The following is a 24,190-nucleotide window of genomic DNA, read 5'->3' on the forward strand; positions in this document are numbered from 1 at the left end:
TTTAATTGACATAAATATATAATACTTTTTCTTATCCTGCATTTTTTACTCAGTTCAAAACCAGAAACTCTTGATTAAATAAAATAATAAGAAAAGCACCCTATAGCAATATAAAGTGTATACACCTTTTAGCACGGCTGTGGGACCAAGGACCTGGATTACTCTCATCCGGTGTGACCAATTGCTCAATTCAAATGCTAGGTGTTACCACAATTACAGGTGTACGCATTTAATGGAACTCTAGCATGTGAACTTGCCATTGCACTTTGTGCATATTTAAGACGCTTGTTGAGACATTTCCGTTTTGATTTGATTATCGCCCGGCAGGGGATCGTGTAACGCGATGGTTTAAGGGAAATACCTACATTTAGACTTCCCCAGGACCTTGTAAAATAATTACTCAATTTTTTCTCTCGCCCATGTTGCATGCGCAGCTTAATTCACGAAAGAAATTGCATGTTAATAACGCGATTTTCGTTGCATGTTGCGGCGGATAGTGTTTACTATTTTCAGTTTCTTTTTGTTTTAGATTTAATGTATCGTATTTTTCATTTGGTTTGGCATGCGCACAATGCAGCTAAGTTTGGTTTTTCGAGGGCCTATGGCCGGATAGCTACGGATTGCTTTTATTTTTCGTACACTTGCTTATCACATGCAGCGCCGATCATCGGTGGCGCCTCCAATCTGGACTCTATGCCGCCCGTCATCATCCAAATGCAGTTGAGTTCTATGTGGTTAGCACTACGAGGACAGTCACTACTTGGCTAGTCGGTGGCTAGGAGGCTTAAGGCTAGGATTAAAATGGCTCTTCACTTACCGCGCCAGTTGGTGGGGATTTGTTTGTGGGTTGTTGATTGCAGATTTTCTTTTTTAACTTTTTTGATTTTTAACTAGACTTATGAGAGAGAAATGGTGGCTAAATAACTTTGGTTACTTTAGTTTAGAATTGGGACTAACTTTAGGTTGCTGGGCCTTTCGGCACCAGTTCGGGTTGAGTGTTGATTGAAGAGCAGCTCCTCCACGAGAGGGTTTTGGAATGTTGATTGATGATCTTTTTGGGGGGTTGCTCCATCGTCTCACGCCTCGAATTGTCACAGTTTGCTTGATTTTTCACTCACTTGAAAAGTGTTTGCCTTACAATTGCTTACTTAGGACTACGTAGGCTTAGGTTACTAGGGGGAAAAGTTATGTGGTCTGGCCAATTGAGCTTCAATAGGGGTTTTCCTTTACATTTTGTACTCGTGGTAATTAATTTCTGCATTTTACATTGGGTGCATGTCTCGCCAAGGTGCTCGGTCTTAGGGCTACTAGTACTGGTTAGTGGTATACGGTATACTATATGCATATTTTAATTATTGTTTATCGTATTGCTTTCGAAGAGGAGTGTCGGTGTCAGCGTTAGGCTAAGGGGAAATTCTTCGTTTTCGATTTACGTATACTTCTGCTTGGTTAATAACTACTATTGCGCTACTAAGTGGTTGGTTATTAAGTATTGCTAGTAATTACAGGGTAGCATGTGGACCCTTCTCTTTAGCTGTGTGTTCATCTACTAAATATATGCAAGTTCTACAACTCCTTGTCCGGCTCTGGCTATATATGCTTATACCTCTAAATATATTTCAAATATCTGAATAAAGTTGGTATATTTTGAAGAAGAGTCTCTACTTAGTTATTGTTATGGGATTGCTTGGATTACGTATACTTCGGTTACTTAGGTCTAGAACGGTACAAGTGCTTTTCGAAATGCTCTGCCTTAGGTCTAGGATAACCTTATGGTATTAACTTTATAAAGTTGGCTATTGGTATTCATTAAATTAGTGTTACTTCTTGCAGTTTTTTAGGCTTCTACTTAGTGAGGAAATTAAACACTATAGTAGTTTTCTAGTTTACATTTCGTTAAGGTAGCAAACACTTTTACTCTGTGATATATAGGTTATTCATTATATTTCTCTCTCTCGATATTTCTCTAGTTTATAGTTAAGCTTTTAGTTGATGGGTTCAAAGTCCATTGGCAAATCGAAAATGAAAGCTGATATCTCTTAGTGATTTTTTCTACTTTACTCTAAGTTTAATTTCTTCTGGGCGTGATTATTTAAGGGCATATTTCAACTCGAACTTGAACTCAAAGAAAACGTAAAACTGATGTTGACTTTGTTGTGTTGATTGCAGACTTAGCAGAGAAGTGTTGATGGGAGTGTTGCTGATGATATGCATTTTTTAGCTTTTGATTTCTCTTCAATTCTTTGCTTGTCTGGTCTCCGTCCACTTTCTCATCTTCCTCCCCCGTTTTGTTTGTTTTTGTTTTTTTGTCTCGGGGGGAGGCTTACCTAGGCGATGCGGCCGGAAGCGGAAGCGGCGGCGGCGGCAATGGCGGCGGTGGGGCCCGCACATCCGTTTCGATATTCCGCTTGTGCGGCGTCTGCAAGTCCAAGGCCGCATAGTGCGAATGGGCGTGACCATGATGGCCGTGCCCGTGGGCATGCGGATGGGCATGGCCATGCATATGCCCATGGCCGTGGGTATGGGCGTGGCCAACGCCCACGGGCGATTCGCGCGGACGCAATGTGGTCGGCGGTCCGCGAAAAAGGGCGTACGGATTGCCAAAATAATCCTGTGACGTTGCCATCATTTTGATCGAGGCTGAAAGTAAATAAAGGAATAAAACCCGTGTGAATATGAGAAAACAATTAGCTGGCAATTGATAAATTATGACAAGGCTGAAATTAAAAGCAAACATTGAGCCATGGCGCTGGCATGTCAATAAACCATTTTTATTGCCACCGATTGCTGCTGACTAAACGATGGCATGTGCTGCCTTGGCACTGGAAAAAAATATATATTTTTAAATAGTTTATTCTATAAATAGAAAGAATTTAGAGTAAAACTTGGCCTTTACACATCAAGGTATTAGTTTTCTTTAAGCATTTCTTTTTAAATATTTTTTAAATATAATTGTTATTCATGTTAAGATTCTCCTGCTCTTGTATATTCTTAAATTTTATTTAAATTCTGTATTTTTTTGCATTGTAACATTTTTTTACCTCCTCACACCGCTGGACAATCACTTCAGTGTCTGTGTCCATTCATGTTTTTTAATTTAATAGTCGTGTCATGTAAATGCGCCCGGCACGCGACTGCATTTAATTTGAGTTGTGAAATGGAATTATTTTAACATGTTCCCTGTGATTGATACTCATTCCGAGGCCGTAGGAGTTTCCCCCCGACCCAGGCAGTTGCAGATGGAGTACACATGTCGGACACACCATAATTGACAGCCGAGGACATGCCGCGAGCGTAGTACACATGTAATTAAGTGCCGGCCCGTCGCTTATACATATAAAGTGCCGGCCAATTGCCACGAGCCCATAACGAGGCGACAATAGCCATTAGCTTTATGCTTTTCCCTCGAAGGGGTTGAAGAGAGATAACTGATAACTGATAAATAAGCCAGGAGACAGATGGGAAATAAGGAAACATGTTTCCTAATTGAGCTGTAAATTTATTTAGTAATTTAAAATAAATTAATAATATGTGTTACTTGTAAGTAAAACTAATGTTAACTCGCTCTTTTAAGTCCCCTTAATCCCCTTAAGTTACCATAACGAAGATATCAAATTTATTAAAAGCTTCCTCTTGAAACCCTAATCGAATTACAGATTTCAATTAGGCAATTATTCGCATTAGCTGATTATTACATAGTACAATTAAGGGCTAACATCAAACGTGAAATTCCTGAGAACCAGGGAATCCCAAAGAGCAGCATTCCCCCACAATGAGGGCTCGTGTAGGCCTCATTATTATTACCCGCCGCCTCTTGAAGTCACTTGCAATTAAATGCGGTCCGCCGAGTGGGAATGCCTCCTCAGAACGATGCCCTCTGACTTTACACACACACTCCCGACACCCGACAGCCAACGTGTTTACGCAATTTCCAACCAATTGGCATCAAGTGGCCAGCCAACACACATTTAGGTCGCATTTCGCAGGAGCCAAAGCAGGAAGCAATTATAAAGCCCGAAAAGGAAGAAAACGCCCAACAGTAAATGCTCAGCCGAAGATGGATGACCAATGCAAATGTGTTGAATTTTTTCTCCATGCATTTTTCTTACATTTTCTTCACCTTGCCAGGACTTGCCACCTTTTTTGCATAATTTAACGCGACAGCGACAGTTTAAGTGTTGACTGATTTTCTACCTGGCTGAATGGCGAGACGCTGGAATACAAAATTCGACTCGACGACGTTGGCTGCTTTTAACTTTTGCATAATTATGTGTAAGAAAGGAACCAAAGTTCCGCAAGCCAGATGAAAACTTTACATCAGCATGCAGAGATATCGGGAATCTATCTGAAAGCCAGCGGCACGCACTGTGCGAATTGTTTTAACTTTACTTGGTTGCAACTTTTTTATGGCAACGCACCGCGACACTAATGGCACACCCCCAGAGTGTCGTTTGCCTGAGGCGGTGAATGGGGCTGGGTTTTTGTAGGATAATGTAGGATAAGGGGGGATTATGACACTCTTTTTCACAATTTTAAGAAATATATAAAAAATATTGGAATATATATAAGAATTTTAGAAGTATTTTCTTATAAAATGATTAATTAATTACTTAGTTTAGTTAGAAAGTTATATACATTTTTTTTAAAACTATTTTTATGACCACCACTGTATGCACGCACACAAACCCTTGCAGCCGGAAGAAAAGTGGAGCAATAGCGTCAAGTGCACGCAGTCTGCTGCACTGCATCGAGGATGCCCGGATGGCAAAAGTCGGAGGATGATGGGCGTAGCTATATAGTACCTATAGGCCGCTCTATATAGGCCAGACGTCGTGGGCCGGCCAGAACACCTAGGCGCATTGGTGTCACCTACTGAACTGAACACAGAATTCTGAGCGCCAGACGCCAGAGACCTAAACCAGAGCACACCAAGCACACCAGTGATGAGAAAATGTTTTTTTTATGAGAGGAAGGGGTAATTTTTAGAAAAATTAAACTGTTTTTTGGCTGAATAATGTATAAAATATTAAAAAATAAATATATTATATATATTTAAATATTTTTAGTTAAGTCCTATTACTTTCTCAAGCTAAATTTCTTGTAAAGAAGAGGTTTTCAAGGCATCTAATTTATTTGTTTGTTGTTAAAAATTCCATTGAAAATTAACTACATTTAACATTTATTATATATATTTAATTTTTAATTCTGTAACTCTTTATTTTCTAGTAATCAAAAGCCGTTTTGCCAATCCTTGTGGCCAGAATGCCCAGCAAAGAGCTCTGGGTATCAGCAAAGTAATCTCTGCACTGGAACGCTTTTACAGCGCCTCGCTCAGGGGCTGTTAATGAGTCAAGATATGATGTGTGTGTTTGTGTGCCCGTCTGGGTGTGTGGGAATGTGTGTAAGAGTGCGTGTGGGGGGAGGAGGGTGCTCTAAGTGCGTTGGCGTCAAGTTGAAAGCCGCTAGACGATGGCAACAATGGCGGCCGCCGGTCTTTGTTGCCTACTTTTGTGCGCCGCCGAGATTGAGAGTTCTGAGAACATTTTGCATATATGTATATTCAAAACTATTTTAATGACTAGTGATGGCGAAGTAGTGAAAGCCAAGAAGTCCACAAAATATATAGCAAAATTCAGGGTCAAATGGTTTGGTTACGAAACTTATTTTGGGTAAAGGAAGTGAAAAGGAAAGTTCTAAAGTAAGATCCTTTTTGTTACATGTTTATATTGTTATTTAACCCAACTAATACTCTATTTAGTTCTAAGTTCCACTTATTATCAACACCAACTAATTAATTCTTAAAAGTATCCAACGCAAATGCTTTTAATTAATACACATCAACGTGTTCACGCACTCATCGCAAATTCGCTGTTGAGACGCACTCGTTTGCCGCTTTTGTTGTGGCTTCGATGGATGCATTTACCCCCGACACACTCTGAATAATACATGATAAGTATACACACACACACACCCCGAACGGCGGGGGTGGTGGATAATATAATAAATCCGTAACTCTGCAACTTGGAGGCTAAGGGCCTCGAGTCCCCCCAGTATTGCCAACCTTCATTATGCATTTTGTGTGAGTTGCAATTAATTGAACCACTTGAGGGGGTGCCTGCCTGCCTGCAATTTGTTCAGCATACGGCCAAGAAGTTTGCCATCGTTTAAGAATGGCATCTTTTATTTTTTCATTATAATCCCAAGACTTTTTGCTGGTTACAAAACTTCTTTGTTGCTTGCTATCAGCGAGTGCTGTGCAACTTTGGCTGACTTTTGCCGCAGTCTCTTATGTTTTTCCTCTGTGCAGTAACTTTTGCCGAGGATCTACCACTCGGAGGACATTTGCTGACCCAACGGAGAAAGCATGCCATCTCCCAGATAATCCTTTTTCCTCCGCTTTATTGCTTTATGGCTCTGGTGACGCTTTAAGACGCAAATAAATTGAATTTGCGGCCAGGGAAAATCTCTTTAGTCTTGGCCGTACGCACTTAGGAAAATAATGTTTGGTTAGAAGGAATATTTATAGGAAAAGCTTGTGTTGTTCTAAGAACTTCAAGAAATGTAAAATAATAAAGGGAATATTTTTATATAAATTTCTACGAAGCCTAGAGTTTTCTTAAAGGGAATATTTGTATATCTTTTTATAGTCAAATGTATATTTAAATTAACTTTTAATATATTGTTTGTAAAGAAGCAAGATTTTCTGGGATAAAAACCATTTCTAAAATGTTTTCTTAATTTTGGAAAATAATACATTACTAGGGGTTTTAAAACCCTCAATATTTGGTTTGTAAAATATTATTAAACATTCTTTTAGATAAATTTTTATGGCTCTTCAAAACCTTAGTTGTATCTAAAGCATCCTAGATTTTATAAAGGAATTTCAAGCTATTTTTCTACCATTTTCTTAAAGTGCCTTCTCAGTTTCCAGCCACCATTTGCCAGCTGTGGCACTTGTTTAGTCAAATGCTTCATTTGTTAGCCGATTTGCGCTCCATCAGCCCCCTCGATGGACTGTTTCTTTGTGTTCCTTTGGACCGGAGAGACCGCCGCTTGCCAAATGGCTTTGAATGTTTGCCCTCTCTCGACTATTTGATTAGCCGCACTGGAAATGTGATTTCATTTTTCTTATTACATAATACACAAAGAGTGCACTCTGGGAGTATGAAGTGCTGCCCCAACACCCCCCCCCCCCCCCCCCATCCTGGACGAAGTCACCACCGTCCCCCCCGCCAGGACAATTTTTGGACGGCAGCCATGTGCGTGGCAGCTGATGTGCTGTTCCGGTTTGTTTGCATGCAATTCCGTAAAGTCCTGTGCGTGCATTCGGGTTATTCCGCCGGCTCAGGCGTTTGACATGAAAAATGCATTTTATTGGGATTATTTTTATAACGTGTGTCCGACCTCAGGGTCTCCCCGCCCGCAATCACAATTAAATCGGGCGTCATTAAAGCATTCCTGCTTGTATGGTGTGTGTGGCCACCTGAGTGTGTGCTTAATATGCAAATTCAATTAATTTTACATTTATGCTTAGTTCGGGGCGTGGAGCCTTTCATCAAATTTGCAGTCAATTTTCGCACATTTTAATTCAATTTCTCAATTTCGTGGATAAAAATATTAGGTGTCGTCCTTTGTGCTTTGTCCGGCGAGCATCTGTTAATGGCCAATTACGTGTTGGCTAAAATGGCACACACCGAGGACACTGAGAAATAAGATGTTGGTGGGGATAATTTATAAGATTTTTTAGAAGCTTTATTTGTCAAGAAAACTATGTTATAAGATTTTCAAAGGTTCAACAAAACAACAACCTAATTTATTTATTTATTATTTTTAAAATAACTAAAAATCTTTGTAAATTTTCTGCACTCCTGAAGCATTTGTTTTATAAATACAAATATATTTTTTACAATATTCTGGTCCCACCAACTAACCACCTTTCAGCATTTATTCGTGTCTGTAATTTATAAAATAAAAAAATTTAGAATTAAAGAAAGAAATACCTTTTAAAACCTTTTAAAATTTAAGCCTCCTTCTTTTAAGGTGCTCTAAAACTAATAAAAACTATTAGAAGTGTTATTAAAATTATTTAATAATCATTTCTTAGATACCAATTTTAGTGTAATTTTTTTTTTATGCGATGTGAAATATTGTAACATAAATTTCAATACTTTTTGAATAGTTTTAAAACCTTTAGTTCTTTATTACCCTCGCTTAGGTGTATATTTATTTATATATAAAATTGTATTTATTAATTATTTAATTATTTATTAAGCTATTTTTTTAGTTTTTCTCTGTGCATGTCCATGTAGGTGACCATTTTGGCACATGTCCATAGTGGGATCCATATCGCGGTAGCGTACAAAGAGCCGCACGTGCTCGGCTCTCAAACTTTGCGATTTCATCAGCAAATTTGTTTCGCCACCAACAAAACCCCTCTCATTCCACCCTTGCCCCTTGTTACTGCATTAGTTTATAAAATTCAATTTTTTTTTTTTTACGTGTTGCATTTATTAGCTTTGCACAAAGTGCTGCTTTGTTTAAAATGTGTTTTGTAAATGGCTTTAAAAATCCAAATTAAAAGCTATTAAAGCGAGCTTTGCGAGCAACAATAAAACAAATGTATTAAATAATAAAAGATTTATACAGTTAGCAGTAGTTGAGAGCAAAATACATTACTTATTACAGTTGTTTTTGATATTAAATATACATTTTAAATGAATAAGATGAATTAAAAAGATATATTTTCTTTTAAGGGAAATGTACTAAAGGAAATTTTAGTAATTTAATATTTTCACAATTTTCCTCAAAAAATATTTCTGTTGTCAAAAATAAACCAGAATTTTCTTAACCAAAAGCCACCATGTAAGCCAAAAGAGGTCGTTTTTTAGCCAATTATTAAAGCAGTCTTAGAGAATCCAAAATGAAAGTGGCTCTAAATTTCTTTTTGGCTCCTCACAAGCGGGGCAATCAAACGCCAGCAGCCGGCGCCGAATGCAAAAAAGTCATGGCCCTTGCTTGAGTTTCAAATTAAGCTGAACCGGAGATCTGGGGAGCCGAAACTTTTATCGATAGACGCGTGCCAAACTTTGGCCATTGCCAATTTGTAAAGACCCCCGAGCACTTACAGCTGTCACAGCTCTACACTCCCCAGGGTCGTGGCAAGCGCCAAGCGGCAAGCGGCATAAATAAACTATTGCCCAGCCGGAAAAGTTCGACCCAGCTTCGGATGGAAGTTAACCAAATATAATCTGTACTCGACCGGACAACATATTCAATTCGCTTCGATTGTAAAACGATTTACAGATACTGCGTGTGTAATTTATTTGCGAGTGCCAAACCGTTTACAAGCTCCATGAGCCAAAGAGCAGCAGTTCATTTAACATGCATTTCCCTCTGTATATATGTATGGTATATATGGCCACGAATTTTCCCCGTTGCATACGACTTTCCCCCTGCGCTGCTGCCAAAACATCTGTTGTGGCAACAGGAGGAAGGACCATTACATGTTGCCGCAACTGTTGCCATTGAAAATCATTGCGTTGTCACAGCAAAGCCTTTAAACTCCCGCATAGTCCATGGCCAAAGCATTAAAGCCAGATTTAAGTGGCCCTAAATACTCGCCATCAAAGATGGGCTTTGCTACTTACGGCAGCTGGTCAATGATCGGTACACTTTAAAGGTAATATTATTGAGTAATATTTAAGGTAACATAAGAAAAATATATATTTTAAAAAATTTTATATCAAAATAGCTTCCAAATTCTGGTAGTTTAGTCTGTATTAGAATATTTATTCATTTAAATATTTTTTAATTAATATTGTATTGTAATAAAGTTATTGATTGTCTCACGTCGTAATTTTATATTTAATTTCACACAGTTTTTAGTATTCCCACTAGGTTTTTCCCATTAAATAATTCAAAAATTTAAATTATAATTACACGTTCCATTACTTAAGTTAATATCCTACCAAGCCAAGTAATTTCTGTTTTTGTTTTACAAAATTATAGGCCTCTTCGTTCGATTGAAGCCTTCAGCCTTCGATCCTCCCTCACCTGCTGACTTGTGCGTGGGAAAAGGGTACCTACCGTACCTCATAGGTGGTGCGCCTGCCAGTATGCAGTACTTATGCATTGTAAAATATGCATTAATGGCAGCTCCATGCATGTATTTGCATTTATATGGAATACCTTTTGTTCAGCTGGAATTTGAGAAATGCCGGCACGTGGCTAATAAAGCGCAAAGGCAGCACTGCTGATGCCATAAATAAGAATGCCGGCATGTCGTATTAGCCATTTGCATTGGCCCTTAACTGTGTGTGTGTGTGTGTGTGTGTCTGTGGGCATGGCAAGGACCTAAAGGATGTGCATGCTAGTGTGCGTGTGTCAGCTGGTGAATTAACACGTCAAGCGGCTTCTGCATTGACAGGTCCAAAAAGTACCCACATGGCGCTGCCTCAGATGGGAAGTGCCTGCTGTTTTGGACAGGTCCTTGAAGGGTCCTATTAGCAGGTCCTTACTGGACAGAGAGAGAGAGAGAGAGGGGGGAGAGAGGAAAACATAGATTCCTGCTAATACTAAGAATAATTGACTTAAATGTGTCTTAAATATTTTATATTTAAATACTTTGTCTATATTCAAATATATATTAAATATTAGTTAATTCAAAAAAATATTTAAACATTCTTAATTAATACAGAAAAAATATTCAGACTAAGCCAAGTATATCCTTGTTTTACTTCACATTTTCTTGACTGATTTGTAATGCAAATGTGTGCCAATATTTTAAAGAAACATTTCTCAACTCTTCTCCAAAAGTAACAAATAAAAATAAAGAAACCTACAAAAAAAAAAATGTTAATAGGTACAGTGAAGAAAGTTCGAAAAACATATTGGCAAGGCAATTAAATTTTTAATTACCATGTGTGCAAATAGTTGTTGAACTTTACGTTCCGTTCTGTGCCGACATTAAAAATTATTAACAGAATTAATGCGAAAAGTTGCCGGAAAGACAAAGGCAAAGAGAGACAGACAGACAGACAGACAGAGAAAAGGCGGGAAAGCCACAAGAAGTTGGCCCCGACATCAAAGCAAACAGCAGAGGGAATTCAAGGCATCAAACAGACAAAGAGCCGAGTTAAAGTTTCCTCCTGTCGCTTTTGCCGCCTTTTTTTTATCCTGCACTCTTGCACTTTTGGCCAAAAAGGAATGGTGTGTTTCTGCAAGAGGCTTAATACATTATTCATGTGACGACGACCAGCAGAGTTTTCATCGCGATGTGCTGTCATTTCCTTTAAGAGCTTTTGGCAATTAAGAGGCGTCAATGGGTAAAACCTTAAATCGATCAGCCGGTGAATTGATTTAATTTTAAATAGTAATGAAAAGGAATAAGGATTACTTGTAGAACAAGCTGGTAAAGTATAAATAAAGAATAAAGGGAAACGATAAAATGTACTTATATGTAGGCTTATATGTAAATGGATGTTTATAGAATATATATTCATTAAATATTTACGTATTATTTTCTAAGTTATTAACTTAGGTCTCTAGGTCATAGATTAAATTCTCACATAATTAAAGTAAAATAATAATAAAAATAAATAACTGGACCAATGAACCCCTCTTTTTATTTAGATTATCCCTTGATATTGGTCCTTCGAGCCGGATCAATTCAATCGCATTTATTAAAGAAGATAAAATAAAATCAATTGTCAATGAATTCAAGACAATTAATTTTATTATAACTTCTGACTTTTGTAATTATTTAAAATCCCAACTAATAATTAATTCCAAGCCATTTCATAAACCCCTAGCTGCTAATTTGTTTTAGGCAACTCCACTAACTGAATTTCTCAGCAAGAACAAAAAAACAAAGACCGGAAATATGAATAAATTCCGTGTTAATAAACATTCATGCCCGTAACGCAAATCAGATTTGCATTTTTCAAATATTTTACAAAACTAACCGAAATGGCAGCTAAATTGCAACCTCCCACGCACTGGCACTCGCACACACACACAGCCAAATATGCCCAGGAGGAGGGGGGAGGGGAAGGAAATGGTTGGGAGAAAGTGACATTGCTAACTCGTGGATGTCGACAACGCTGGCGGAACGAACGCCGCTGGCCAAGCTCAAAATGAAAGGCACGCGCCCTGCCACCGGACAAAAAAAAAAAGGAAAACGAAAGGAAACTGCACAACGGAACATATTAAATACCCTTAAAAAAAAAGACTTATTTAAAAATATATTTTAAAAATTATGATCAATCAAATTTAATAATTCTACTATCTAAAAACTCTTGAAATATAAGCCAAGATCTAAAAATGTTCTATTTTATCATGAAAAATATTTTGGTATCATTGAAAAATAACTGAAATATTTAAATAATATATAAATAATATAAATTAATATTAAAATGTAATACAAATTAATTATTATACATTAAGTTAAGACCTGCATTTCTTTTTAGATATTCAAAACTCTTTTCGAAAGCGTATAAAATATATAAGAGAGTAGAAACACGAATTTCCAAGCCTGGCTGACTGACAGGCCCAGTGCGAATAGTTGGGAAAATGGCGGAAAAGCGGCGGGTGAAAAGCGGCGTGTAAATTTTCCAACTAAGCCACAGCTAGCAGAGCGACTGACACTAGCACACTGCAAACTCAGCTCTAGTCAACTCGCTGCTCGCGCCGTATATCTTCATTAAAATGCAATGCATCCTTGGGAGAGCAGTAGTGGGTCCTCTGGTCCTCCGGCTGGTGGGCCAAGCCCCCGAGTCCTGGTTCCCAATCCCAAACCTTCAATCGTGTAAGCGGCCGCGCGTGTAATGACAATGGTGGCGCGTGGCTTTGACTTTGACATGGCCAGCGGCCAGGACTATGCAGGACGCAGGACGCCGGACGCCGGACGCCTGGACCCAGAACGCAGGACACCGTTTCCAGCCCGACACCATATTTTTCAAATGCAATGCCCCGTGACCAAAGCTGCGGCTCGACCTCTCGCATCAACACGTACGTAAAAGTCAAATCAACTGAAGCTGTAAAATGGCAAGTTGGCACCGGAGTCATCCTGGTCGCCGTCGTTCGGGATGTGGAAGTTGTGACTGCGGATGAGCAGCATTAACGAAAATATAAACAAACATCTAGACCGACAGCTAAAAGCAGCCAGCACCTTATAAACTTTAAATGGAAAGCAAGCAGTGGCTGGCAGGCTAACACTTTGAGAAATAAGTTATAACTGTAACTTAATATTTAAACACATATTATTCGAAATCCTTATGTTTCACTTATTAAAAAGGATGTACTTATATTGAGGGGAAAATGCCTATTTGATATTTCATCAAAAATTTCGGGATTAATTTCACTTCAAAACAAAAAAAAAGTTGGTATTACCTTAAAGGTTACATTTTATTTGTTTATTATTTATTTTATCATACAATTTATTTCTCTCTGTGTAAAAGGACAGGGATTCAGGGAGGCGTGAAAGGGCGTGACGTGTGGTAAGTGCAGCAAAAACAGGAGAAATGGAAACGAAAGCAAAAGGATGAAAACACAGTTCGGTTTCAGGGAGCCATCATAAAATGATGCGCCCACAAAATGCACATCCACATCCTGGCTAGGTGTAAATCACGTAGCACTCTGACGCCTTTTACAGTGCCAGTTGTTTTACCCACAATAAAATTGAAAAGCAGCCAAAACAACGCAGCAACCAACAGCCAACATACTCCGACAGAGCCCCAACAACATCGACAACGACAGCGGAACGCAAAAGTTTTAAAAGTAAAATGACAAGAGCACGTGCGACCTGTTTCGTAGATAGTCGAAATTCAAGAAGTTTGTTTACGTCGTCTACCTTACGATACACTGATAAAATAACGTAAAAAAAAAACATATATATAGTTTAGAAGGAATAAGCATTTTACTTATAATTTGAATTTTTAAGCTTTCTATTGATTTATCCTAGATAATTAAATTCGAAATAATGTTAAAAACTTCCTAGACTTAATTTTAAATATTTTCTTTGACACCCTCATATAAATTTATTCCAGTGCAAGCTACTCCTTAACCCTCACTGAATTTTAAAGCCCGACTCTGTTCCGGCTCTGGCTGAGTTATAGTTAGACATCGATCTCAGGGGAAGCCCAGTGCCAGGGCTGACTTAGCTGGGCTAAAGCCACATACATATGTACATATGTTTCCGAAAAGTTTTTGCATTTCTCGTGCGGCTCATTACAACTCCGTCAGAGCTGTAAAAAATACTCATATCAGAGACTGGGCATCCCTTGCCTTTGCTTAAACCGGAAGCTAACACATACCCATGGAAAATTACCCACACACCCATGGACTTTTGCACTTTTACACACCTGTCCACCCCGCTCTCACCATTCCTAAACACTGGCCCACGCGCCTTGTATTTTGTTTATTAAAATTAAGTGTCATGGTCTTTACCCAAGAACAGTGGTTTCTACACAATTGAGAAGGATTTTGAGATGAAATTTTTAGTAGATTTTAAGATACTTTTATTTTTAAATATAGGTTTAGGGAGGTTTAAGTGGTACCTCCTTGGTAACCTTCAATTGGAGCTAAGCTCTGTTTTGGTCAACATATTGTCAAAGAGAGTGTATTAAAATTATATAATTAATTAAATCTAAGTAATTTTAGGCTAATCAAGACACACACCCAGAATTAATAAATAAATAAATTTCATAGAATAACTAAAGATTTTACTAATTAACATTAGGATTAAAATACTATATAAATCTTCTATAAATCCTGGTAGCACTGTTCCTTGTCCAGTGTCTCCTAAAGCGGAGCATCATCAGCTTAGACCACCAGGTGGTCCCAGGACCTCGAACGCCTCCCGGACTTCCTGTTCCCATATTATTATTATTGCTGCTGCTGCTGCTGCTGCTGTGGCTGCTGCTTGTTGTTGTTTGTCGACAGTTGCTATTAATGCCACACAGCAACAGCAACATCTCCCCTCCTGCAACCTGATGCACACTTTTTTACGAGCTGCACACGCACACGTGCCGGAAAGTCCAAGAGTCCTGGGGACCAGAGCCAGGTCCAAGCGTCCAGGCAGTGCAAGGACACTGCCTGGGATACGTGCCCTCTTTTGTTTTGCCATTAGCCTGGGGCCTGGGGACTGGAACCGACCGACCACTAGCCACATTAAGTGATATTTGTTTTACATGAAAATCAACTCCTGTCTGCTATTAAATTTAAATTTCAATTGCAGGACTGCACAGCTGAATTGATTTGCTAATTGTATTGCCGGCGCGTGGTTAGCTGAGCTCATCATGGTTACTTAGGGCAATTTTAATCAATCATCGATGTGTTTTGAGGCATTCGAGGAGAAGCGTTAAATCCGGCATACATCCATAAGTAAGCAACCATTGGATATGCAGACTTAATGAGCACCAGAAACATAAACCGCATCACCAGTTTGTTACAAGCCCAAATGTGTCAAGCATTACACCAGGAGACGTCAGTGTCATTGACACTGAAAGAAAATGTGTGTGTCTAGTGATGATTTATTGGGTATTTTAATGCGACAATACTTTTATATGATTTCAGATATTTACTTAAATCTAGATTGTTAAATTAAACAGTTTGAACTATAATTTTTAAGTGGAAAATTGTTTAAAAATTATCTCTGAACCCCTAAGCACTTTATAGTTCAGTCATTGTTATAAGAAACCTTCTATATTATTTTTAATTTTATTTTTAAAGAATTTACTAATCTCCTAAATTTACTTTCTCTTCCTAGATATTCTCCCTCCCCAAAAAAAAACATATAAAATAAGCAAACTTTGCCTAACCTACATCCTAGCAAAATTTCCCGTCGGCGCCAAATTCGTGGCACCAAAATGCTAATGCATTAATTAGTTCACGCTCTTAACTTGGCTGTCTGATTGCTCAGACTTTGCATTTCAACAGTATTTAGCATTTGCCATTTAACAGACACATTGAGACAGCAGCCAGCCGGCTGCAAAATGATTAAAAATTCGCAGACACGAAAAAATAAGAAAAAAGAAATACCAAAAAAAATAGGAAGAAGAATCTTTTGTGTACCAAATAAAAGTGAAAATAATTTGACAAAACAACATTTAATGGACGAAGAACCAACCGACACTGGCTGGCATTTTGAAGCCTTGACACGGGCTCCCAGCATTTGGCAGCTGCGTCGAGGGTAAGCGCTAAATTTCTGTAGTTGTCTGCAGGCAGAGACAGTGGGTTAAAAAAATATTTTCTATTTAATATAGAAAATAAAAATATTTAAGCCACAAAAATGAGTTCAGAATAAGACATTTTTTGGAACAGACTAAGGTGTATCCATATCCCAATTTTAAATGTATTTATATTTGTTTAAATAAGGTTGTTTTCGTAGATATTAGACGACTTTAGTCCACTGTCCTGCCGCTCAAGTTGCTGTAGTGTTAACCAAAAATATTTTCAGGCTAAAATTGTATTAGCTTGGCCTGCTTTTAAATGGAGGCTCGAAGTATAATTAGTTGGAAATAAAGTTTATATATACATATAAAAATCCAAATGCTGTTAAATTAAATTACTTTAAATTCCTTTAATATGCTCTTCCAATTCTAGTTTTGCTTTAATTTTATAGAGTACACCCAAATCCTCTAAGATATTTTATTTCGCCACAAATATTTCCCTCTAATCTCGTTATTTATGTGTTTATTTTTTCTTGTTGGAAATTTCTGGTTGAATAGAATACAAGCCAAATCAATTTTGGCTTTACAACTAACCAAAATCCATTCAATGAAAATTTTAATTGAAACTAGCGCAAAAACCCGTTAACACCCCCGAAAATACATTTATGCATGTTAGTGGGTTTTTTTTATATATTATTTTGGGGGAAAACCAATTGAGTGTTGGTCGCCATGAATTGGCCCATAAACATTTTAAGAGCCCAATCGACAAATGTAAAAATATATATTTTTAAAATATATATATAACCATATACATTTCTCCCTTTTTGCCAGTATTTTATTTTAAATACTCGTCTCATGAGCCGGAAGTTCATTTGGCCGGCGTCGATTTTCGCTTTGTTGGTGCTTTTCCTGCCCGCTGTGGGGCACGTAAAGCACCGCTCATAAAAGCCAAAGGCATTTAAAGTGCTACCGCAGCCAGGTGAGAGGAGATCGGTGGCGAGAAGAGGTGAGTGGAGGCAGCTTGGCTGGCCACAGCAAGTTATAAAGATGTCCAAAGGCCACAACACAAAAGTTTATTGAAATGGCGCTAAGGTACAAGTATTGAGGAGGGCTGGTTCTCCCTTCACACCTCACGCCCGCACACACCTGTATCGAGGTCAGGGTGGACGCCTTTTTTGCACTTGACTTTCCCAGGGCCTCTTTAAGGATTTCCACCTCCTTCTTACTAGAAAAAGTTCACAGGCAAGGATAGTAAATAGGAGGTTTTTCCTAAGATTGGTTCTAAACATTATTTAACTATAAAAAAAACTGCTAATTTATTAAAATATATTTTTAAGAAATATTTGCAATTTATTTTGAATGTCTTAAGTAATTTTTAAAGCAGAAATTCAAACAATTTATCACAAATAAGTGCCGTAATAATCGTATATATCCAAGCAGTAGCTTCTACTTCAATAAAAAATCCTTTCATTTATTTAAGCTGAAGCTTGCCATCTAGTTACTGATGTCATAATTAATTTGTGAACCAATTTGTTTCCCCTTTTAGCGCAGCAATTGTCACCGTTGTGGTTCCGTGTTGCCACAACTGGGTTGCTTGTACATCTGTTGACATCTGCGGATTTGGGTCTCTGATTTATGGCAAAAGGGCCAACCGGCAAATTGGTTTTATATGAGTGTTGTTGCACATAACTTGTGTTTTTCTATATAGTAAATATATATGTATTTGCAGTCAATGGCGAGGCACTCAGACTGTTTTTGAGTAGTCCTCGAGTCCTTAAAAGGGGGCGTCAGCAGACATCCCTCCGCCCGTCGAGATAAGCCAGTAAATTTGAATGGAGAAAGAGCAACTGTCCTACATTTTCTCTTTAAATTGGCATGGCAAATAACCATAGAGTTGTTGGCATAAACTTACTAACAAGGCGCCGACGTAAGGTGGCAAGTGTCAAATGTTTTTGGCCATCACTTTGTGGCTCTTCTACCGGGCAAACTTTTAATTGGCCTGAGCAAATGCCAATTGTTTTTTGGAGTCTTTGGCTTATAATGGTCAGAGTGGAATAGTTTCTGCTAGCAGCAGCAAGTAGTGTATCAGTGCATCTCAGCCATGTGTTCGTTAGGTGACAGAAAAGAAGGCTGGGAGTCAGCATTCCTTTAGGATATTTTTCCCCATTGAAATTGCGTCCATAAATTGCGGCCAAGTGTCAATAAGTGCAATGGAATACAGCGAGGGCGGCATTGTTGCGCTAAAAGTTTCACCCAGGCCCGAAGCCAGCATTAAAAATGCATAACTAAAGGCAAATTTACGGGCCACAATCACGGCCTCTTTTCGCGCAAAGTTGTATTATATATTTCAGCCATTTACGGAAATGTTGCCGGAATGTTATTTAAATTGAAGTTAACAGCTCCGTTTACAGCTTCCTGTAAGTGGCCAAGCATTACAGTGCTCGCAGCTGTGCGAAAACTTTCGTAATGAAATGGCTTTCCATTTGTTGAAAGCCAGCGTTGGGTTTCCAAGGAACAACTAAAGTTTTCCCTGAGTAATGGTTTTTAAGAGAGAAAGGATTCCTACAGAGGCATATATTTAGGGAAGGGAAGGTTTTAGGGTTATTTATGATGATAGGTTTACGTCGGTCACAGAAAATTATTAAAATTAATACACGTTTAATAAGGAATTATCGAAATTTGAAACAAGACGTTAAGGCCGAATTATGTAGAATTTAAAGCCAGCCCTTTAGGTAGAAATATAATGCTAGAAATTATGTTTTTTTAACATTAATTGTAACTACCTAATATATACAAAAATCACTTAGGTTTTGAAAAAGGCTAAGAAAGATATCAGGCATTAGAATATATTGTAAAAAATGTACACTGAATTTGGTACTTAACAAATTTAATTGTGTATTTTCAGACATATTTTTAGTGACTCTGAAACAATCTTCATAAAATATTGGATATAAAATTGTACAAATATTATGTCTCAGATCTTTGGATAACTTTTTAAATTTCCCTTGATATATCTTTTACTTCCAGATTTACTATTTGCCTTATTAATTCCGTATTTAGTGTAATGATTTTTGTTAAATTTCTTCTTGTAATTGTAATTGTCAAATATTTAAATAATATAATAATAAAATAATTTACGTACGTGTTTATATTATATAAAATTAATATTAACCAATTTTACATTACTTATTCTATTATATATTTATTTCTTTTGTAATCTTTGTACTAAATAAAACCTCTTTTTAATTTATTTAACAACTTAAAGTCAAATCAAAGGCTTAAAATTCATTTGCTGATACCCATTTACCAATTGGATGGGCAACCACAGTGTTTCCATTCCCGTTTTTTCTTAGCGAAAATTGAAAGCCCACCGAACAGCCTCCCTCGTGGAGCCCTCCTCTACCACCACCACCCACTTTTTGGGCTTTCCTGTCCTGGGTCGTCCTAGCCTGGCCTGGACGACGACAACACCGATGCATGCTGGCCACGCGCTCATTTCAGTTTAAATTGAATTGAAGCCAAATGCATGCCATGATTTTAAATTGTTTGGTTTGGTTCGGTTTGGTTTACATTGCATTACGCAGAAAAACCCTCACCCCAACCAGGGGTAGGGGGTGGGTTGGATTCTCGGTGGACTGGGTTTTAAGAGGAGACTTGGCGCATTGGTGCACAAAACTACACAAATTGCTGACATATTCAAATCAATGGGAATGGGATGTGCATGTGGGCGGTTATGGTGGCATCCTTATCACTCTTAGTACACGGGAAATAAATAATATTTAATTAAAATTAATAATTATAATTATAGTAAATAAAGAAAATAAAATTGGAGCTTAGGTGTTCTGTTACAAACTCATTTATATAAGTAATCCCGTACTAGAAAACTATATTTATAATATTTAAAATTTATTTAAAGAAAAACTTAGTAAAGTACCATCTTAAGCACTTTATTTACTGTGCTAAAATTTGCTAAAATTTGCATTTTCGCCTCGCGACTCTATAGTTGTGGCAATAGTTAGGACCACCCCAAAACTATTGGTTTACTAAACTTAAAAGCAGAGCCGAAGGGGAGGGAGGCAATCAATGAGCCAAAGGAAATAAAAAACATTTACGTTGGTGGCTTGTTAAGTGGCATATTTATGTAAGACGACGACCGCGTTTGATTCTGTGCCAAAAAAAAAGAAGAATCCAGACCGGAATCGAAATGAACCCGGGACAGGGACCGAAACCGAAACCGAGACCGGGACCAATTACTTGCTAGGTTTTGGCGGGTGGCGCCCATTTTGTGGGTTTTCCGTCTCCAAAACTAGCTTTTCTCTTTGTTTTTCCCCAGCTTTCGAAATAAAATCTATTCAATTTATAAAAAGCTGTAGCAGAACCAGAAAAACAAAACAAAAAGAAAAGCACTAAATAAGCCAGAAGACTATAAGGATAGTAAAGTTGGCTTGAGCGAGGCCTTGAACGAGTTGGCTGAAAGTAATTTCAAGAATTTGTATACAAGAATATATATATTTTTATACATTTTATTTGGTTTTTAAGAAGATTTCTGTTTTATAAAATTTAAATAAGATATTGATAGAATATTATAAGATAAGATATATAAGATATTTTCCTAAACTCTGTGTTTGTATTTGTAATTTCATTTATATCCTTTTTTCATAAATTTCTTAAGAACAAATTCTACATTTTTTGAATGAAAACTAACAATATAAGCTTTGGAAAAATTACTGAAAAATTAAATCAGCAATTTGCACATCAAATACACTATTGTATATAAGCAAATACCCCTGACGGAATCATACTTAGCCTCATGAACCACCGAAAAAGACCAAAATGAAGACAAGTTCAAGCCGGAATCCAAGTGGAAGTGACCCCCGGCAGAGGACACCAGACAGCCAACTCAAAAAGGAATCCCTTGGGCCCAAGGATACAACAATGGAGAATCTAGGATGCACTGACTGTGGACGCTGGCAGAAGTAAGTGGGTGAAGGGTATGGCGGAGGGTATGGGGATTCACAGACAAACAATCTGTTGGTTTGACGAACTAACTGACTAGATGACTGACAGCGCCGAAGCCGACTGAGATGCTGGCTGCGACTGCGGCAGAAGCGTCGGCACTGTGTTGGCACATCACATACGCCCGCCGATGAAAAATGGCTGCCCTTGGCGCCGCAGCGACGCCCAACTGTCAGACAGACAGCCAAAGAAAAACAATAAAAGGAGACGGAAAACCAAAGGAAAATCATACAGGCCAGAAAATGGAGACTAACAGATACCCTATCTTGTGTTTAAAAGATACATTAATAGCATAAGATGGAATTAAATTCAAAGAGAAGTTTTGATTATTATTTTTTTAGATTTTTTTATGATCTCTAACTAATTTTTTTGTTAAGAACTTGTTAAGTAGTACTTTTTTCATTATTTCTGAATTTAGAGTTCTTTAAAGTAAACATTTTCGCACTTGGTTAGTCCGGCAATTTGTATTTTTTTTATACTTTTCTCAAACCATTTAGCACGAAAGTAAATTCAAAAAACTTTCAATACTTTCACGTAAATTTTAATTTTTGAAATACTGGTTAAACTTGCATAACAATTACACTTTCAACTTAATATTCCACCAATAAAATGAGCTGCTCCTGGAGTATCTTTAGGTTGAAGTAAAATATCTCCAAGTTTTTGAGAGCAACTCTAAGATGAATAACCCTCGTTAAATATAATAAAAGGGTATGAAAAAAAATCTATCTATGCTGCTGGTATTTTGGTCCTTTTCTCTCCTCCTTTCTCTCTCTCTCTCTTTCTCTGGCGGCAAAGTTAAAATTGCAAGTAAAGCCTTTATCACGTGCTTATGGCCCTCGAACCCGTCGGTTCCCTTTTTTTCCGTACGCCATTCCGAGCGGCTCTGAAAGTCGTAAGTAGGTTGTTTCCAGCTTTTCCAGGACTTCGTTTTTGGCATAGAAAATAGCTGAAAATCGAATTCCTTTTGTCCGACTGTTTACTGTGCCTGCCAGTGTGTGTGTGTGTGACTGTGTGTGTGTGGCATGAGGCGGTGGCAGGGCCAGAAAACCAAATACCAATAAAACTTACTGCACTAACTTGCCGCTAGTGTTGAGATTGAACTGGAGGATTGTTGTGCCCTAAATCAGGTTAGTCTGCTTAGCTTTATTTCAATTTTTTCTCTTGTTTATTTTTTTTTCTTTTTTGTTAAGAATACTACATTTAGTTGAAGGCAAGCCAGCGGAACTTTTAACGGAAATTTATTTAGATTTCAACCGTTATTTATTGGTAACCAAAGTTGTTTGTTTCTGGGGTTTTTTTTAAATAGATAAGGTACTTGCTTATGGGATTTTTACTTAAAATAGAACATTGAGAGTTAAGGACTATGTAGCTTAAATTCCTTCTTGGCCATCTTGGTGCTTATTACTAGTGTTTAAGCTGCTCGTTGTATATTCATATTTAAATATTAAAAAAAGACTCTGCCTGCTTTGAATATCTGTTTTAATAACCCAATAAAAGTTCTACTTTATTGCTTGCAATTTTTTTTCGTCCGGGTTTAGGCCAGCACTGTCCCGGCATTTTGGCCATAATCGAGTTGATCATCATAATGCGCTTTGTGACGTTGTGTCAGCTTCAAGTGGCCGGGTGCACAGTGCCTTCTGTGCTCCCGAAATCTGTGCATATTTTACACAATCCTTGGGACTGTCCCCCGCTGCACCCCAAATGTCCAACCTCATCCGTATTCCGCCCCCTTTTTGGCCCCCCCGCATAACATACAACTTTTCGGTGGAGATTTATCGCTATCGTGCAACTTGGCCAAAGAGTTTGGGGGCCGGGAAGGAGGCATGGGTTCCCGGGGAATTCGGGCAATGCCTTTGGCCTGGACTCGGACTTGGAACTACTGGCGGTGGACCTGAATCTGGTCGTGGCCATGGCAGTGGGCACTCTCGTGTCCTTCAGAACAAAACATTTGGGACTAATTTCTTATGCGCAGTGGTGACTCAAAAATGAGAATTTAGTAATGCTCGCCGTTACCTGTATACTTTTGATTTATTACTCAAAGGAAAAGATTAATGGTTGTATTTTTTTTAACTGTATCTATAATTCGGTAAAGTCTTTAATGAGATTTTCAAACAATTAAATGTTACAAAATTAGTAAATAAATGTAAGATTTACTTAAAATTCGAAATATATAATGGCAACCAAGACATAAAACGGACAATTTGGCACTGTTTTGAAAGGAAGGCGGTGCCCGAATCATTGGTTCGATAATAGGAAAATGAATTGAAAGTTATTTTGATTGCCAAATCGATTTGATTAGGATTGGGCTGGGCATGCATAAATTTTTGGCATTTCTCCATTCGCAGCGCTGGATAATTGTATGCATGTGGTGTAAGATTTTAGCATTTTAATGAGATGTTTACGCCATGGCCAATCAGTTGGTCAATCTATCGTGTTTTCGTCTAATTTTCATGTAAATAAGCCACGCCCACCTCAGGCCCACCTGTGAGGCACAATGGGTAGGAAACAGGTGGACAGTTAAAAGGGTGATCTGTCACAGAGTGGGCAAGCCTTTGTGGCATAACTACAGAGTCTACACTAGGAAAAACGTATCTTTAAATTTTAAACCTTGAAAATCTAAAATGCCGTCTTAAAAATATATCAAATAGTTATTTACTTTTGGTTTAAAAGCTTAAAAGAATGAATGTTCCTGTGTCCCAGAGAGTTTATTACCTGGATTACTTTTCCCAGTGTAGCTTCTGTGCCTATCAAAACTGACAACAATCCGTTGTTTGACCAGCAAACACACAGTGGGGTTTTCTGTAGGGGGCTTAGCTCCGCATACCTGATCCCCAGTGACTATACAAACGTATGGACATGCAGACGACGGCAGACGCACCGTTTAGTCAGGGTTCGCCTTTCCAGGAACCCCTTGGTCCCCCTCCGAAAAAGACGAAAAATGAGGCAGAATCCAACGTAACATGGCTGAAAGGCATACCAGGCAGTAGTAGCCAGTAGCCGGCACT

General features: G+C 38.1%; 2 protein-coding genes across 2 annotated transcripts in view; both read right to left on the reverse strand.

The window, feature by feature from the left end:
- Positions 1-1,347, reverse strand: part of LOC108074094 (sex determination protein fruitless) — a 118,325-nt gene extending 116,978 nt beyond the window's left edge. The window contains exon 1 of the mRNA XM_070287472.1: positions 818-1,347. The gene's annotated coding sequence lies outside the window, so the exon portion shown is untranslated. The remainder of the gene's footprint in view (positions 1-817) is intronic.
- A 910-nt stretch (positions 1,348-2,257) lies between these two features.
- LOC138929012 (sex determination protein fruitless-like) overlaps positions 2,258-24,190 on the reverse strand; it is a 33,988-nt gene continuing 12,055 nt past the window's right edge. Inside the window, exon 2 of the mRNA XM_070287475.1 lies at positions 2,258-2,640. Within this exon, the coding sequence (XP_070143576.1) occupies positions 2,324-2,629 (306 nt within the window). The 5' untranslated portion in view covers positions 2,630-2,640 and the 3' untranslated portion in view covers positions 2,258-2,323. The remainder of the gene's footprint in view (positions 2,641-24,190) is intronic.

The sequence above is a fragment of the Drosophila kikkawai genome, chromosome 3R (genome assembly GCF_030179895.1).
Source record: "Drosophila kikkawai strain 14028-0561.14 chromosome 3R, DkikHiC1v2, whole genome shotgun sequence".
In the NCBI taxonomy this organism is placed as follows: domain Eukaryota; kingdom Metazoa; phylum Arthropoda; class Insecta; order Diptera; family Drosophilidae; genus Drosophila; species Drosophila kikkawai.